This window comes from Rattus rattus, chromosome 8 (genome assembly GCF_011064425.1).
Source record: "Rattus rattus isolate New Zealand chromosome 8, Rrattus_CSIRO_v1, whole genome shotgun sequence".
Lineage (NCBI taxonomy): Eukaryota > Metazoa > Chordata > Mammalia > Rodentia > Muridae > Rattus > Rattus rattus.
Window position 1 is genome coordinate 113,867,078 of NC_046161.1, and position 19,215 is coordinate 113,886,292.

General features: G+C 42.6%; 1 protein-coding gene across 1 annotated transcript in view; it reads left to right on the forward strand.

Annotated features, from left to right (window-relative positions):
* The window catches only part of Topaz1 (testis and ovary specific PAZ domain containing 1), a 55,094-nt gene that overhangs the window by 12,551 nt on the left and 23,328 nt on the right, over positions 1-19,215 (forward strand). The window contains exons 5-9 of the mRNA XM_032911269.1: positions 6,137-6,201; positions 10,544-10,680; positions 14,163-14,248; positions 14,881-15,006; positions 15,666-15,729. Of these exons, the coding sequence (XP_032767160.1) occupies positions 6,137-6,201; positions 10,544-10,680; positions 14,163-14,248; positions 14,881-15,006; positions 15,666-15,729 (478 nt within the window). The remainder of the gene's footprint in view (positions 1-6,136; positions 6,202-10,543; positions 10,681-14,162; positions 14,249-14,880; positions 15,007-15,665; positions 15,730-19,215) is intronic.

Here is a 19,215-nt window from a genome sequence, read left to right on the forward strand (position 1 = left end):
GGTTTTTTAAGTTTTTTTTTTTCCAGTCTCCCTGATCTGCACATTATACAGTGACCCAGAGCCCAAACCATGAATCTGTTATTCTCTGCCTAGGTGTGCCCGTTTGCATTATCCCATCCAAGTTCATTCCATAAATACACGTGCTAACTCCTTCACACTTCTATTCGTAGCTCAGACTCCTCCAAACTTCAGACCTTTGTCTCATCACCTGCGTGCTCATGTGGAGTCCAATCAGGCATTTAAAACTTAACACAGCTTAAAACAAAAACCCCTCAGTTACACATTCCCCTGCCACCGTGAACCAACTCCCATCACAACCCCCATCTGTGTTCATGACAACACCATTTTTCTTAGTTATTCGGTCTCAAAATTTTAGCTTTCTTAACACTTTATCCTCATCCATATATAAACAACAAAGTTCTACCTTCACATAATGTCTAGAAATGGTCTCGTTTTTACCACTCCATCAACAGTACACTGGCCCCTGGTCTACATTGTAGACTATATGTAGTCTACATTGTATACTATGCAAATGATACAGAAGCCTCCTAACAGGCCTGTTTCTTGCAAAGAGTAAGAGGACCTTGCCCTCTTACAAAGTATTCTCAGTACAACACAGGTTTTCTTGTGTCGTTATTTCTTCCATCTCAGATTTTCCAAAAGCTTCTTATGTTATTCATAGCCAAACCCACAGTCCTTAAAATGATCCACAAGGCTCTGTCTTGAAACCCCCCTTACTTTATCGCCTCTAAGTTCCCCTTATCTCTGACCATTCTAACTTGATTATGTGACATGCTAGGGCTTTTTCTACTCCAAGGCCTTATACTTGCAGTTTGATCTGCCTGTGATATTCTTCCCCTAGAAAATGGTATAGAAGTTACTTCTATTTAGTTCAGGTTTAGTCATACTGATGTCCTAGGGGGCTTCTCTATCCACAAGGTAAAATGCAGTGCTCGCCCCTATTTCATGTAGTGCACACCTTCTTGCTGTTACTATGACCTGGTGTGTACTACTGGTGGAGTATCCCTATGGAAAATGCTGGAACCCAGAAGTATTTTAGATCTCAGAGGTTTTATATTATAATTTGGGTGGGTTTTGTCTTGAAGTAGTGTCTTTGTAGTTCAGCTCACCTCAGACTTGGCAGTCATCTTAGCCTCTGGGATTGCACCACCATGCATAAAGTCTGAAACGTTCCCAAAATACTGGAGCATCAATTTAGCACTCACAAAGTTTCAAGCTTCACAGTGTTTTAGGGTTAGATTTTCAGATTATATATGCCTGCCAAAATACATGTATTTACTTTGTCTCCTGCTAGGATAAAGCCCTATGAAAACAAGAGTTTTTGTTCATTTTGTGTAATGCTTGAAAATCTAGCTTGAAGAGCACTGGGAGTGTGCTAGAGAACAGGGCCTGTGAGCATTAGAAGTGTGCTAGAGAGAGAGAAGGGTCGCCAACACATAAACACTTAGCAGGGGCTGTCATACATTATGTATGATGTAATGAGATGTTTGGAGTTTCCCAAGACTGCCCTGAGTGAGGGTCAGCGATACGCCACAAGAACTCACAGAGGTTAGTCAAGCTGTTACACCCATGGCTTCATTGACAGCAGTAAAGAATAAGTCAGAAGGGGAAGAGACGCCCAGGGCAGAGACCACAGCACAATCTTCTTGGAAAGAGTGCAGAGCGTAGCACAGGAATTCTTACAAGGCAAGGCATTTGAAGGACTTAGAGGTGACCTTCTGGAATCAGGACCAGAAGCACTCTTTTAAATGAAGTGTGTGAGTGACCCAGACTTGCTTCGTCAGCCTTCACTGTACGTGAGATTTGTACTGTGACTTCCTTTTACAAATGAGGGCACCAAGTCAGAGTGTCAGCGACCTCTTCTGAGGTCACACGTGACCGTCCCACAACTCTGGCGAGAGCACACTTATTCCTTTAAAGGGCCTAGGTGGTACTCTGTGACTTTGTGGCCATTGGATTGGTGTAGCAGCCATGTAACTGCCACCGTAACACAGAAGCCATAGACATGTGGGCGTTGCGTGTCCACAGTCACTTCACCTGCAGAGAAAGGCAGCGCAAGCGGCCGACTCCAGCCCTTCCTCTAAATCATTGTCCTCCAGACTGGGAAACTGTCAGGTCACCATAATCTTCTAAAAAGCAAATTTTGATTTTACTGATTCTCTTTTGCTTTTTTGTTACCCATTTCACTCTGGCTTCTTTTTTCCCTTTCTTTGCCATACTTTGGATTTAATATGCTATTTTACAGTTTCTTACAGATTTACTTCTTTTTACTAATTTTATGACTGTTTATGCATGTATGTAATGTATACTATGTCCATGCCTGGTCCCTGTGGAGGTTAGAAGAAAGCACTGGATCCCCTGATGACAGTGAAAGAATTGTGGAGGAAGTTCTTATCAACATCAGAAAGGAACAAGATTCTCAGGGCAGAATTACAACTATGAGCTGAATGTGGACACTGGGAGCTGAACCCAGGTCTTCTGCAAGAGCAACAAATGCTCCTAACTATTGATCCACCTCTCATAACTTTATAGTTTATTTTATTCAATTTATTTATTTAGCTCTTTTTTCAAAATAGGGTTCCTCTGTGTGGCTCTGGCTGTCATGGAGTTGTACTATAGACCAGGCTGCCCTCAAACTCAGGGATCACTTACCTCAACCACCTGAGTACTGTGATTAAAGTGTGCTCCACCATGGCCTGGCCTCTTTTATAGTTTCTTAGAGTTATAGCTGAGACCACTGATTTAAAACATTATCTAATGATTAATATGTTTAGCACTGCCAATTCACATATCCCAATTTAAAAAATAATAATTGTGGATCTATCAACAGTGCTAAGAAAACACATAGAATGTACCCTTTACTTCTCCCGGTGGCCATACTGCAGAACAACTGTAGCGCAGTATGGCAACTTGGGGGCCACTGGAGTCTTATTCAGGAAGCCCTTGCCTTTGTCTGTCCATTTGCAATAACACAGTTGAGATACAGATCTTCCCTCTTACCAAAACTATCCTTCATGTTAACCCTTACAGCCAATCCTACTTCTTTCCTGCCCCAACCCTCCCTAACCCTTAACAAACACTGTTTCCATTTCTACAATTTTGTCATTTTGAAGATGTTACATAAATAAAATTATGTAGTTTGTAATCACCTCAAATTGAGGATTATTTATTCAACTTGTTCACCAGCAATTTGATATTTTACTCCTTAGTAATGTTCCATAGTATAGGTGTACCACAGTTGGTGAGCTAACACTTCATTTGCTGATGGACATCTGGATGGCTTTCAGTTTGAAATATTACAAATAAAGCTGCTGGCTGCAGACATCCCTGGTTTTATGTGCACCTAAGTTTTCATATCTTTGGGATAAGTGGGCTGTGTAGTAGCTGCCACCTAATGTTTAGAATTCTTAATCTTAGCTAGGCTGTTGGGAGTCTCCCTCTCAAAGTATGTGTTGTGGTTTGAATGATAATGGCTCATAGACCCATATACTTGATACTTAGGCCCCAGATAGGGAGCTGTTGGGAAGGATTGGAGGTGAGGACTTGATGGAGAAGATGTGTTGCTGGGAGTAGGTTTGAGGTTTTAAAAAACCTACACCAGGCCCAGTCTCTCTCTCTCTCTCTCTCTCTCTCTCTCTCTCTCTCTCTCTCTCTCTCTCTCTCTGCCCGCCTACCTGCCTGCCTGCCTGTCTGTGGATCAGGATAATGTAATCTCTGAGCCCCATACCCACATGAGCCACCATTCCTGCCATGATAATGGACTAACCCTCTGAAACTGTAAGCCAGCCCCTAATTAAATGTTTTCTTTTGTAGGTTGCTTTGGTCATGGTGTCTTTCCCTAGCAATAGAACAGTGACTAAGACAAAAGTTGGTTCCAGGAGTGGAATATGCTGTGAAAGGCCTCACCATGCCTCTCCATGTTTGAAGAAGTAAAGACTCTGGGACTTTGGACTAGAAAAGCAGCTGATGTGTTCGGTGGAGCCCACTGGACCATCATCCTAGTTGGAACATAGATGACAGTGGTGCTGAGGAGGTGTGAGCTGTGAGGCCCAGATCAAGAGGCCTCAGAGAGAGAGAATATTAGTAAAGGTTATGTTTGTGTGCTTTTCTTCTCTTTGTTTTGTTGCCAAGACGATTAGTTTCTTGCTTTTTCTAGGATGTAGCTTGCCTCCTTATGTTGGGCTTTACCATTTATTATCCATTGTAGGGCTGGATTTGTAGAAAGATATTGTGTAAATTTGGTTTTGTCATGGAATATCTTGGTTTCTCCATCTATGTTAATTGAGAGTTTTGCAGGATACAGTAACCTGGGCTGGCATTTGTGTTCTTTTAGGGTCTGTATGACATCTGTCCAGGATCTTCTGGCTTTCATAGTCTCTGGTGAGAAGTCTGGTGTAATTCTGATAGGTCTCCCGTAAAAGCATTTTTAATTAATTCCTAGAGTTAGATTGTCAGATTGTCAATGCAGAGATTACTGCGATCTGTCCCTTCACACAGTATTGCTGAGAGAGCTGTTTTCTCCCCATGCACATCAACTAATTAAATACTTACACCTGTCCATCTACTTATTTTCACAAATGGCTTTGTTTTAGTTTTAATTTGCATTTCTTTTTAGTCCAAGTAAGCATTTTTCAGCATTTTAGAGAAACATTGTCATTTTTCTGTGAGCTTCTCTTTATGTTCTTTGCCCATTTTTCTGGAATTTCAGCTGGCATATATTGGAGTCCTGTAGACAAAGTCCTTACTTCTCCTATACCTTGAAATATTTTTCTCTGTTTTCCTGTGGTGCTTTTAACTTCCTGATCTTAGAGCTACTGTCAGAATTTGTTTTTATATCTATTATTAGTCTTAAAGGAGCCTGAAAGGTATTTGACTTTACAATGAATATCATTACAATGACATCATTATTTTTCTGTGCAGTTAACTAGTTGGTTCTACCATTTATTGAATCATTTTCTCAGAAACTTCAAATGCTATCTTTAACATATTGTTAAAAAAAATCTAGCCAGGCTGTGATGGCTCACACCTTTCATCCCAGCACTCAATAGGCAGAGGCAGGTGGATCTAGGAGTTTGAGGCCAACAGAATGAGTTCCAGGACAACCAGGACTACACAGAGAAATCCTGTCTCAAAACAACAACAACAATATGTTTTTTCATGGTGTATGAGTGTTGCACCTGCATATGTATCTGAACCGAGTGCATGTCTGGTTTCTGTGGAGAGTAGAAATGGCTGTGGGACTCACTAGAACTGGACCTACAAAAGGCTGTGGCTGGCATGTGGATACTGGGAATTGGACCTAGGTCTTCTGGAAGAACAGCTAGTGTATTTAACTGCAGCCCTATCATTAACATCTTAAATATTATATGTAAAACTAAACTCTCTCTTTCCCACTGATACTTGGTTCATGCTTCTTTATCATACTGTCAGTCCTTTGGAAAACAGAAGCAATAGGAAAGCTTGCTCTAAAACATACTAAACATATAACATAACATGTGTTGTATATAAACTTAAAGCGTTTTTGATTCCCTTTCATATATTCTAACATATTTCAAACTCAACCAGAAAATAGCTTTCAGTATATGAGAGCTTCCTGGAGAATTAGCATTTTATCATCAACATTACCATCTGGGAACATGACACATCTCTCCACTTGATGCTTTGTCTTGTGAAACTGAACGGAGGACCTCAGGTTCCTGCACATGTGGTTTAACACTGAGCCACACCTTAGTGCTTTCTACTTGTTAATATGTTACATTTATTCAGTGTTGTTTGTCTGTCTGTATATCTGTCTGTCTAAGACAAGATCTCCTCTAACCTAAGCTGCCCTCAAGCTCAGTAGATCACTAAGGGTGGCCCTGCGCCACAGCGAGGGACAGCGAGGGATCTGCCTACCTCCACTTCTCAGGCTGTGGGTGTGAGCCAGCGGGCCCAGCATCAGGAGGACATTTTACGTCCTTGTTGAGCATTTAAGTTATGTAGAGTAAAAAGTCTTCAGACCATCTAATTGTTAACTTACAGACCACATGTTTCTAGTAAATCTGGGAGGCCTCGCGGTTCAAATGTTTCATAGAAATACTTCACTTCTACCTCCTTAACTATAATCTCTTTACAGTGCGTAAGTTCAGACAAGGCAACTGTTGTGGAAGAACAAGAGAACACTCATGAAGTTTGCAAAAGGTCTGTGATATAGTTTTTAAGTCTGTTGAGCATCATCAACTAACATCCTATAAGCTATGCACATGGATATGGTTTAATTAGTGTGTCATTTGTTTCCAGATAGAAAGGTAATTAAGTTACTTTAAAGCTTGTGGTAAAGTGGTGTCATTCTTACTTTTATTCTTTGCATGAGGGTGTGTGTGCATGTTTGCATTGTGTAGTTGCGTGTGTGTGTGTGTGTGTGTGTGTTGTGTGTGTGTGTGTGTGTGTGTGTGTTTGAATGCATGCATGGATGTGCAAATGTGAGCCAGAAGTCAGTGTTAGATATCTTTCTCAAAAGGTCTATACCTTATAAAGAGAGACAGGGTCTTTCACTTGAGCTCAAGGCTCTCCAACAAGAGTTTTCTGGCTCATCAGCTTGGTCTGGTGATTCCCTGCCCCCACTCCCAGCCTGTTTTTACACATTTACCTCAGCATTTATGTGCTCCAGTTCTTATGCTTGCCTGGCAGGCGCTTTACCTGCTGAGCAATCTCCCCAGCCCCTGGCAGTAAGCTTTTGAGTCATTAGAAATAGTGATAGGTGTTAGAGAAATGCCTCAGGTGCTTGCTGCTGTAAGGGAAGGATCCAGGTGTGGTTTCCAACACCCACAATGGGTGGATTACAAGCATCTGTAACTCCAGCTCTGAGGGGTCTGGTGCCCTCTCCTGGCTTTTGAGACCTCTCTCTCTCTCTCTCTCTCTCTCTCTCTCTCTCTCTCTCACACACACACACACACACACACACACACACACACACACACACACACACTTAAAACTAAAACGTTTAAAATCACAATAAATTCAATAGAAAAGGATGTGTAACTCCATGAAGGTCATAATAGTTTAAACAGTTAGTACTAAGAGAATACACTTACTATAAAATATTAAACTACCCCATTTATTTGTCATCTAAACCGTCTTCCACCCTCATTTAGCTGCTGTGACAGGGCACACCCAAGTCAGAAAGTGAATGTGCTCCAGTCCAGTTTTGTTGGGGTTAAGATTCCCATGTTGTACCCTCAGAGCAGCAGTAGCACATGAGAACTTGTCAGAAATGCAGGTGTAGGTCACACCCCGACCTGCTGAACCAGAGACTCTGAAGATGAGGCCTGTCACCAGCCTGGTCAGTAGGAAGCCACCCTGGTGGGAGCTCAGAGGTGAGAACTAGGTTAAGGAGAACGCAGGTGAGAGAGCCTATGGAAGCCGAGTGTGTTTCATGGCTGTCTTAGTTAAGGTTTCTATTGCCCTGAAGAGACACCATGACCACAACAATTCTTATAAAGGACAGCACTTCATTAGGGCTGTCTTATAGTTCGGAGGTTCAGTCCATTATCAACATGGCAGGAAGTATGGCAGCATCCAGGCAGGCTGGGTGCTGGAGAAGGAGCTGAGAGTTCTACAAGGAATCTGCAGGCAGCAGAAGAGTGAATGAGCCACTGGGCCTGGCTTGAGTTTCTGACACCTCCAAGCCCATTCCCAGTGACACACTTCCTCCCCCAAGACCACACCTCCTAGAAGTGGCACTCCCATTTAAACCTCCACAACAGCCATTGCATATCTTCAGCAAGAACACTGGAAACTAAGTTTTCTTTAGAGAAACATTTTCCTTACAACCTGAGGTAGTGATGATGCAGTCAGAAGGTTTATGATCATGTGGGCTTTACTGCAGGAGCCATCATATATCATCCAGTCATCATCCCTCAGCCTGTCTTTCTGCTGCTGCTTCTGTCTGTTTTATTAGGAAAGAATGTTGATTGTATGTATCAGTAATACCTCAAATCAAGGAGACAAGGGAATATCTTTTTTAATTTTTAAATTCTCTTAATGCTACTAAATTTCAGCTGTTAAAACTATAATCCCTGCTTCTTACTGGTTTTTCTCCTCTGCTACAACTTCCCCCACCCCCAAGATAAATCCAGTGAAAAACCTTCCTGTAACTGTTTCTAAGTTTAAAAGATGATAGTATCTGAATATTGGTATCTTTGTCCTAAAGAGTCAATTATTTTGTACTTTTTAGAAATCAAGTTATTTTTCTACATAAGTAACTTCCAGACTTATATCTTAATGAAGTTTGTTATATAGCATATTATATGCTAAAGTGAAGATAAAGTTGTTTATATTTTCAGCCTGGTAATATTTTTATGGTTCTATTATGAAAAACTCTCAAATGTGTATAAGTTTATTATATTTACTTATCCAGAAAAGGAATATATATAGTAACCCCTCTTTATTCATAGAGGATAGTTAGTTCCAAGACCCTGTAGACACCTAGGATCTCAGATGGTATCGAATCCTATGGCATGGTGTGCTTTCTCTTACACATACATTCTATAGCTCAGGTATGCTAAGAGATCAGCAGTGATAGAACTGTTGTAACAATGTTGCACGAGTTCTGACACTGCCCTGTTCTGTCACATCTCCTGATGATGTGCTTATGTGAAGAGGAGTGCAACAGCAGTGGCCATGGTAGAGTTGGGTGGTTACTAAAGATTCCTTGAAAACAAGCTGTGTAGCACAATGACAGTTGGCCTTGTACCAACATGGATAAGTCACTGACCGGTGTCTGGACTTACTGATAGGAGGATAGCTCATAGCCTCACAGTACGAAGCAGGGTGGCCAGGTTTCTTCCTGCTCTACAGGACAGGGTGCAATTTAACACTTAGGAATTGCTCTTGGAGCTTTCTGTTTATTGTTTTAGCTTGTGATTTACCCTGGGCATCTGAACCACAAGCTGTGAAGCCAGATAAGGGAGTTGTGCTCTGATGTACTGGCCTCATGCTGTGGGCAGGAGAATAAGTAGATGTGTTTTTGTCTTTAGAATGCATACGTTTACTATTCCTTGAACCTTTTATGAGGTATGGTAAAAATATTTCCTGTCAAGCTCAGTGGTATATTCCTAAAACTCTCAGTCTCAGGAAGCTGAGATAGGAAGGCATCTTGACCTAGGAGTTCAAGGCCAGCATAGCGAGGACAGGACAGGATAGTGATATTCCATCTCAGTATGTTTGGGTTTTGGTGTGGTAGTTTGGGCAGTTGCTATAGTGTCTCTGTCTGTCTGTCTGTCTGTCTGTCTGTCTCTCTCTCTCTCTCTCTCTCTCTCTCTCTCTCTCTCTCCCTCTCTCTCTCTCTCTCTCTCTTTCTCCTGTGTGTGTGTTGGGGAGTTGGATCTTTGGTTTTACCTTTGAGGTAAGATCTTGCTTGTAGCTAACACTGATCTCAAACTCATGATCTTCCTGCTCCTTATGTCCTACACTGGACTTATTGTGGTGTAACCCACCACTCTGTGCTCATGATTTGTTACTGTGACAAAAAGTGTCAGAAGCAGCTTGAGGGAAGCAGCTCTGGCTCATAGTTTGAAAGGATGGATCATGGTAGAGGAAATATGGCACAGTTCATGACAGTGACTGCTGGCAGGGACTCATCGCGTCCCAGCGGGGCAGGAAGCAGAAAGGGGGGTTGGGGATTTAGCCCCGTGGGAGGGCGCTTGCCCAGCAAGGGCAAGGCCCTGGGTTCGGTCCCCAGCCCCGGGGGGAAAAAAAAAAAAAAAAAAAAAAAAAAGAAGCTGCAGGAAGCTTCAGAAAGCTCAGGCTAGAGAGCCCTCAAGGCCTGGCTCCTAGCCACTCACTTCAACTATCCCCTGCCTCCTAAAGGTTTCATAGCTTCATCCTTTGGAAACCAAGTATTCAAATACATGAGCCCCATGGAGAACACTTCACATTCAACCCATAAAATACTGTTCTTATCCCTACCAGTGGGAGCTACAAGCAAGATCTTATCTCAAAGTTAAAACCGAGGATCAACTCCCCAACACACACACACACACACACACACACACACACGAGAGAGAGAGAGAGAGAGAGAGAGAGAGAGAATAAAACAAAAAACACTATAGCAACTGTTGGTCTTTTGTTAAGAAGACAGGAGCTATGAGACCACAGGCTAGCAAGATGGTTCAGCAGGTAAAAGTACTTACTTTACAAGCCTGACAACCTCAGTTGAGGATGCAGATCCCACAGAAAGATGGAAGGAGAGACCCAACTTCATAAAGTTATCCTCTCACGTTCACAAGCTCACTGTGGTATGGGCACGCCTCCCATAAATTACTAAGTAAACTAAAATGCTTTGAGGAAGACAGGAGCAGCCCATTGTAAATATTGCAGAATCGTGATGCACCATGCACAGAACGGTGCACAGCACTGTTCATATGTAGCAGTATGTGCTATCATATAGAGCAGTAGGTTACATTCCTTACTACTTGAGTCGCACTGCTTCACCACTTTGTAAATAGGATGGCATCCTGATCTGTTCTTTCTGTTCATACAGCAAAGACTCTAGAAGTGTGGAGGCGGTGGCTACTGAGTGTCAGTTGGCAGCTCTGGGCCCCAACCCTCTGTGCTCATCAGCGCCTCCTTTGAATCTGAGCAGTCACCAAGATGTAGCGCCAACGCCCTGGACAAACGGTAACACTGTTTGCTTACTAAGTTCTTGTCATCGTCAAGGACTTTGACAGAAGACATTGCTATTAAAATAAAAACATCTGTATTTACGTAGCAGTGGTATTATGTGAAATACCTAAAATATTCATATTTTAATTAATTACATTTGTACATGTTTAGGATTTATATTATTTTTCATAAAATACAGTTCTCTAATTCTTTAAACAGAATGAGCACCGTTGAATGGGTTAGAAGCTTAAGTTTCTTTATACAGCACACATCTCACTCTTGGGAACCTTCTCAACACTTAGGTCATGCTATCTGCCATTACAGGCATGTGCAGCAAGCCCACGTGGTTGTGTTTTATTCAAACCCTTCTAACTTTCCTAATGTAAAGTGCTATAAGGTTATAGGCAGCATACCTTCAGCCTATTACAGATTACATTCAGATGCTACAGAGGTAAAATAGAAATAATTGGAATAAAAGTACTTGTGCTGAGGAGATGGCTCAGTGGGTAAGTGCTTGCCTCACAAATATAAGGCGCTGATAGCATAAATGGTGGCACATTGCTCCAGCCTGTGGGAGGCAAAAGTAGGTGGATCTCTGTGATCATGGTGTACCCTGATCCAGGCTGGTATATACATAGCAAGTCCCAGGATAGCCAGAACTATATAATAGAGAAACTCATTCCCAAAAAAGAAAGAAAGAAAAAAAAGAGAGGAAAAAAGGAAGGAAGGAAGAAAAGAAAAGAAAGAAAAACAAACATAAGGACCTGAATTCAAATCCGTAGTATTACTGTAAGTTGGGTGTGATGGTGCATATCTGTCAACCCGACGTTGCAGGAGAGGAGTGGGTGAACCTCAGGGGCTCACTGGTCATCCAGCCTTGCTGCAGCAGTGAACTTCAGGTTCAGTGAGAGACCTTGTCTCATGTTCATGAACTGAGGGACTAGAGAGTTGGCTCACAAGTTAAGAGCACACGTTGCTCCTGCAGAACTGGGGCTCAATTCCCAACACACACATGGTGATTCACAACCGTGTGTATATATCTCCAGTTTCTGAGTTTCTGACTTTCTTAAACATCAAACACAAAGTTGGTATACACACAGACAGTCACCCAAGACATTCATAAACATAAAAGGAAAAACAAAAACATGAAGTAGAAGCTGGGCATGGTAGTTCCTATACCCCAGAGGGCAAGGCCAGCTTGGTCCACATAATGAGTGCCAGGCCAGCAATGGTTACACAGTAAAATTGGTGGTTCAAAATCAGCAGCAAAGAAAAACGTGGTAGAGGCTGATAAGATAAGACACCTCATGCATATGCAGAGGCAAGCACACTTGCACACACACATACACTACATAGAAATTGCCTTTAGAAAAGAATGTTTTTAAATGTCCTAGTTCTTGTTTTAAAAGGCACCATCAGGTCTAGAGAGATGGCAGCATGTCAGATCACCTGCTCTTCTTTCAGAGAACCTGTTCAGTTCCCAGCACCCATGATCGAAAGCTCACAGCTCTCTGTAATCCCAGCTCCACAGTATCCAATGCCTCCAGCCTCTGCGGGCACTGCACTCAGGTGCACAGCCACATGCAAACACACACATTACACACAACTGAAAATAATACTAAATTTTTAAAGGGCACTGTTAAAGAGTGCACTGTAAAGAGTACTGTGGCTACTGTACTGACCAGCATGAAATACTGTAACAGAGCACTAACTATCACAGGCTAGGGATCTAAAGAGACATCAATTCTGATGGGTGTGGAACAGCATAAAGTACTATAACAGGGCACTAACTACCACAGGCTAGGGATCTAATGATCTCAATTCTGATGGGTGTGGAATTCCGGATCAAGACTCAGGCAGGTCTTTGATCTTTTCTGAGGATCCTCTTTACGTCTCAAAAGGCCACCCTCTTCCTCTGAATGTGTCAGGAGAGTGCAGTCCTTGGTGTCTGTGCTTATATATCCTGATCCTGATGGAGGATTGGGGGGTGTAGGCTATGAACCTCTCAATGATCCAATGAAGTTCCTAGCATGGATTTGTCAGTATTCTTCTTTATGGAAGGTTTGGATGAGGTGTTTAACTGGACTAGGACTCAGGGTTACTTAAGTCTTTTAAGAACATTATCTGCAGCCTATAATTAATGTTACATTTTAGGTTCAGATATAGAAGTATTTCAGGAAACCCAATATATAAGTCTGTGGGTGTTCTGGGTTATGCAGGAGGATTGGTCAAAGAAAGAGACACTGTAAGATAAATTTAGATCAAGCAGCAGTGGGATAGCCTCTCAAGGACAGAACTTGAGCTTTATTGTTACAGAAAGGCACTTTTAACAAGCCAGCTTCTGAATACCAAACTCTTAGCTGATCTAGGAGTTGGCTTGAAAGAACCATACCTAAACCATCTCAGCCATAGGAGACTTTGTGGTTTGCCAGGCATGTCTCCAGACTAAGTTATGCAAAGGTCCATACAATCTCAGATAGCAATCACTGACAAAAGGCTACTTCAAAGCCAAGGTGCCATCACTCCTGAATTCACACCAGCTAAAACAACTCTAGTAAAATCCTGCTGTATAAGTCAATCAGTATTTCACAGTAATACACATGGCAATGCAAATCTAAGTGGAATTGAATGTGCTATGGCAGGGCCTCTGAGATGGCTTAGGCAGTAAAGGCCCTGGCCACCCAGCCTGACCACTTGATTTCTTTAGGTTGTCCCCTTACCTCCAAACAATGTGCTGTGCTGCATGGGAATGTATGCCCAAGTGTGTGTGAGACACACACTCTCATTTAAATGGAAGGAACAAAAAGATAAAAGAGGGAATTGGAGAGATAACTAGTAGTAAAAACACTGGCTGTTGTCATAGAGGACCTGGGTTGGATCCCAGTGCCCACATGTCAGCTTACAACTGATCCCTTCCCATGGGATCTGACCCTGTCTTAGCGGTGTTCTGTTGCTGTGAAGAGACACCAAGACCAAAGCAACTCTTATAAAGTAAAGCATTGTAGTTGGGGGCTTGCTTTATGGCTTACAGGTTTAGTCCATTATCATCGTGAGCCTGGTGGGCAGTGTGCAGGCAGACGCAGTGCTGGAGAAGTAGCTGAGAGTTCCACACCCCAACCTATAAGCAACCGAAAGAGAACTGGGCCTGGTTTGAGCTTTTGAGGCCTCGAAGCCTGCCCTTGGTGACATGCTTCCTCCAAAAAGGCCACACCGCCTAGTCCTTCTCAAAGAGTGTCACTCCCTGATGGCTAAGCACTCACTCAGATACAAGAGCAGAGCCTGAGGGGGCCATTCTTATTCAAACCACCACAAACACCCTCTTTTGGACTCTTGGGGCAGCAGACATTACATATGGTGAACAGACTTTTGTTTAAAAAAAAAACCTATATACATAAAAATAAAATTACTTTTTAAACTAAGACAGACAGGAGTGACTGTCAGTGTTGAGAAGTCAGTCAGTGTTCGTGTGCTTGTTTGTAATGCTCTTTTACTTCTAGATTTCAGATTTCCAGGAAGATATTCTGTCCTACAACTGCAGAATCCTGAAACTTGTGAAATATTTAAAAGGGAAAAAAATTTTGGGGTAAGTCCCATACTTAGGGTCCAGTTCCTTTTTGAACAGTTGCAGACACCCGGATTGGGGTGGGCACTGAGCAGGAATAGGCAGCAGAGTGTGACTCATCACTGACAGTTTGTAACAGAGGGAGCCTCTGATTGGAGGGAAAGCTGGAGGGAAGGGAGGACCATAAGCTGTGGGAGGCGCTGGGTTAAGTCCAACTTTATCATTTCTCTTTTCTGTGTTAGAAAAACCAAGGAGGGTTTGTTTCTAATACATGCATCTGAAATGCACTGTGTGCTATGGTTATAATGAGCTTTCTATGAAGGAGGCATGAGAACAAGGAGCCCTGTGTGAGCACTGAAAGGCAGATGAGTGGCTGGGCAGTCGTGTGCACACCTTTAATCCCAGTGGGAGGCAGAGGCAGGTAGATATCTGAGTTCAAGTCCAGCCTGGTCTACACAGTGAGACCCTGTCTCAAGGAAAAAGAAAAAAAAACTATGAAGCAGAACAGATAGTCCTGGCAGAATCTTTTACATGAGAAGTTGATAAAATCACAGAGAAATCCTGCTGAACTAGTTTTTATGTTAAAGCTTCGGAATGTGCCCTCACTTGACTATGTCTTATGATTAACATGGAAAGGATTTTTAATCTTCTAGGTGTTCCAGAAGCCCTTAGGATTGATGATACCCCACAGATACTGCAAGCTTCATTTTAACACGTTGCGTGGCTGTGAGCGAGCACAGTGCAAGTTTGTCCATGTGCCTGAGCAGGGGGATGAGAAGGTAAAGTCCCATCCGGGGGAGACGGTCTCACCTCATACATTTTATCTGGCTGTCCTGATGCTCTGTTAGCACAACAATCTTTGCCTGGGCTTATGCTGTATGTAAATTATATGTGTAGGTCCATACAGAGTCTTTGGCGTTTATCAGGATGATCTCAAACTCCTGCTGCCTCAGCCTCCCAAGTAGCCCAGACTGAAAATGCATACAATAGCAACTGGCTTGCCAACTTTGGCTCAGTATTTCTGACATCTAATTATTATCTAATTATTTTTTCTTCCTCCATACTGTGTAATAGTTAATATTCTAGTCTATGAGTTTATCAACAAGCATTAAGGTTGACAGACATTTGCGTTGTTTCCCTATTTGGTTAATAAAACAGCGACTCTTGGTACTCTTTTCATGTCTCCTCATGAACATTCAACCATGTCTGGGAGTTCTGGCTACACCGATCTTTGCCTGCTCTTGGCATCGTCACAACCATAGCATCCAGACCTGAAATTCCAGAACTTGGGAGGTGGAGGCAGAAGGATCAGTAGTCTAGTGTACATTTTAAGCCTGTGAATTAACTTAAACATCAACTCTTATTCTAAAGCTCCAAACTCATAAATTTTTGTTTGTAAAACATATGAAGGTAATTTACTGTTTTATGACTTTTGTAGATCTGCATGGATGTGTTTAAGAAATACATAAGTGTCAATGAGCAGCGTTTGCTGCACCGAGCAGGTATGGAGTAACTGGATGATAATTACATATTCCTGGGAGTGGCTTCACACATGTTCTGTTTGTCACTGCATGTTACAGTTATTCCAGGAAGGTGAAAGGGCTATGACAGCTTAGCAGCCTGAGTTCGATCCCCATATCTTACCTCACTGGAAGGGGAGAGCCAGCCCTACAAAGGTATCTTCTGCCTTCCTTACTCCAGCCCCACTACGTGTGCCACATGCATGCGTGCACAGCGATTTCAATTAAAAACCTGTTAGCCAGGCATTGGTGGCACAAGCCTTTGATCCCAGCTTTCAGGATGCAGACACAATCGGATCTTGAAGTTAAAGGCCAGCTTGGTCTACAGAGTGAGTGCCACGCCAGCCAGGGCTACACAGAGAAACCCTGTCTCAAAAAACAATAAACAAACAAACAGTTAAAATTTATTCTTGGGTGGGTGGATGGGTGGGGGAACACCCTCATAGAAAAAAGGGGAGGGGGTTTATGGATGGGAAACTGGGAAAAGGGGATAACATTTGAAATGTAAATTTTAAAAATCCAATAAAAAAAGAAAAAAATATTCTTAAACTTAAGTATAAAAACTGAATAGAATACCTTGCCAAAGATTGGCTCCATTGGCCTTAGAAATGATTAAAGAGAAATATTTTATTTTTGTCAGTTTAAAAACTATGTTCACCTAACAATGTAATTCCCTTATGTACTAGTATGTCATTTACTTATGTAAAGGGGAAAGTGTCTTGCTCTCTGTGCAAGTCTACTTTAGATCCTGAATCTTCCCTCTTCGTTCTTTTTCCACATTTCCCATCACTACCAAGGCAGCATCCTGTCAAGTCCCACACAGTTTGATCCACAGGCCCCTGTGCCATGCCTTGGTGCTGCTGGCACTGTGCTGTGTGGTTAACCCTCAGGGCTCAGACCTTACTGAGAAGACTGCTTCTTCCATTAGCCTCTGTCTGAGTCCACAGCTTCACCCTGCTCCTTGCCTCCATCTCCTTACCATGCTAGATTATAAGCCCCCAGAGGATAAAAAACCAAAGTTCATGCCTTTGTTCCCTGACACTGACCCTGAAGCCATGCAGCATGGTAGTAACAGCAGTACAGCTCCACATCTCAGCTCAGTCTTCTTCTCTGAAAACATCCAAGGGCACCCGTGTCTAATATGGACGTTGGTAACTGGAGGAAATAGGACCCTATATGAAAACTTTTCTTGTGATCTAGGAACTGTGACAGCCAAGGAGGAGGTAGAGAGGATTAATATAGGTGAGTTTTCAAGCTTCAGAAATCATTGCAAAGCCTGTGAAAAGAGAATAACATGAAAGGGAAGCTCCCGAGATATAAACTGTAAAGATCAGTGGTCACGAGAAAAGCATCTGATGTGTGTGTGTGTGTGTGTGTCTGTCTGTCTGTCTGTCTGTCTGTGTGTCTGTGTATGTATCTGTGTGTGTCTGTGTGTGTGTCTGTGTCTGTGTCTGTGTGTCTGTGTGTGTGTCTGTGTCTGTGTGTCTGTGTGTCTGTGTGTGTCTGTGTCTGTGTGTGTGTCTGTGTGTGTCTGTGTATGTATCTGTGTGTGTCTGTGTGTGTGTCTTTGTCTGTGTCTGTGTCTATGTGTGTGTCTGTGTCTGTGTGTCTGTGTCTGTGTGTCTGTGTGTGTGTCTGTTTGTGCACACATGTATGTGTACCTGTACAAGTGTGTGTGTGAATGTGCATCTGTGTGTGTCTGTTGCAAGGTATCACTTCAAGGTAAGTTCCAAGGGGCCTGAAGAGATGTTTCAGTGGTTAAGAGCATGCACTGCCTTTGCAAAGGACCTGAGTTTGGTTCACAGCCTCATGATGAATGGTGATAACTGCTTGTAACTCCTGGCCATCCAGTGCCTCCCCAAGCATTTCACTCATATGAGTAAACCCCCACACAAACGTTCATGTGCACATAAATTAAAAATGAAATGGGACAGGCAATAGTGCCTTTAATCCCAGCACTCGGGAAGCAGAGGCAGGCAGATCTCTGTAAGTTTAAGTCCAGCCTAGTCTATAGAGAAAGTTCCAGGATAGCAAGACTACACAGATAAACCCTGTCTTGAAAAAATAATAATAATAAAATAGAATGAGGGTGGAGAGTTGGCCAGTGGTCAAAAGCACTGGCTGCTTTTCCAGAGAAACCCAGGTTTGGTTCCCAGCATCCACATCAGATGTCTCACTCACAACTATCTATAACTCCAGTTCTAGGGCATGTGATGTGCTCTCCCAGTCTCTTCAGGCACCAAGCACACACATAGTGCACATAGACTCTTATAGGCAAACAGTTATTCACACAAAGTGAAAATAAATCTTTAGAAATAAATAAAATTTAAAAATTAAATTCTTACCCAAATTTTGCGTGTAGTTTGTCCCTCTATGCCTGTGAATCTTGGTGCACAGTTTATGAGGGTACAGCATCCTTTTGTGTAAGTGTGCTGCATCCTCCATTGCAGTAAACTATACATCACTTGACTAAACTCCCCTTTACTGTTTTACTCTGACCTAGGTTCCAGTCCAGGGTCAGATTTTCTAGTTCTGTCTGTAGCCTCTGGAACAATCTGGTCCAGTAAGATACACACAAGGTACAGTTCCGACACACTTAAGAGCACTAAGTATGTCCACAGTGCCGTGTGATTGGCAGCATGGTTCATTCTGCTTGTAGTGTAAGACTGGCAGAGGCTCAGCCGGCTACTCACAACACACAGTATTGTTTCCTACTGTGAGAACTGACAACGTCTAGAGAGGAAAGCCAGTAGTTTTAAAAACAGGTGCTCCTAATTTTTTTTAAAGGGGGCGGTGAGCTAGCGCCCCAGCATACCCAGCTCTAAGCTAAGACATACCAACAGCCTTTCATGGTAGAAGCCATTAAATGTTTAAACCTTTCCAACCAGACAGGGAGGATCTTCTTTTTAAAAAAAATATTTATTACCTTGTGTACACGAGTGCGAGAGTGTGTGTCTCCACATATATATGAGCCACAGTGCACATTCGAAGGCCAGATGACAATTTTCAGAAGTCGGTTCTCTTTTGTCCGTCATGTGGGTCCTAGGGATCAAACTTAGTTCTTCAGGCTCAGCAGCAAACACTCATTGAACCAACTTACCTTGACCCGGGAGGATCATTTTGAAAGAAAAGGGCTTACATTAAAATTTTTAAAATAGATTAATGACAAGAAGAAAGGGTACATGTTGGTAATCAGTGCACAGCAGACACTAGCCACCTAACTGCTCCTTTCAAAGGTCAGTACTCCTAGTTTAGTCATGAATTACATAGTAACAGACATTTCATATTAGCAGTTCTTTTGCTTTTATACAGGCAACTATATTAATACAAAATAGAATGTTGTAAGAATGTATCGTAGCTGGGCTTGATGGTGCACACCTGTAACTTTAACACTGCCCGCCCAAGGAGGTGAAGCAGGAGAATCACTGTGAGTTCCAGCCTCACCTGGGCTGCACGGCGCTCCACAGA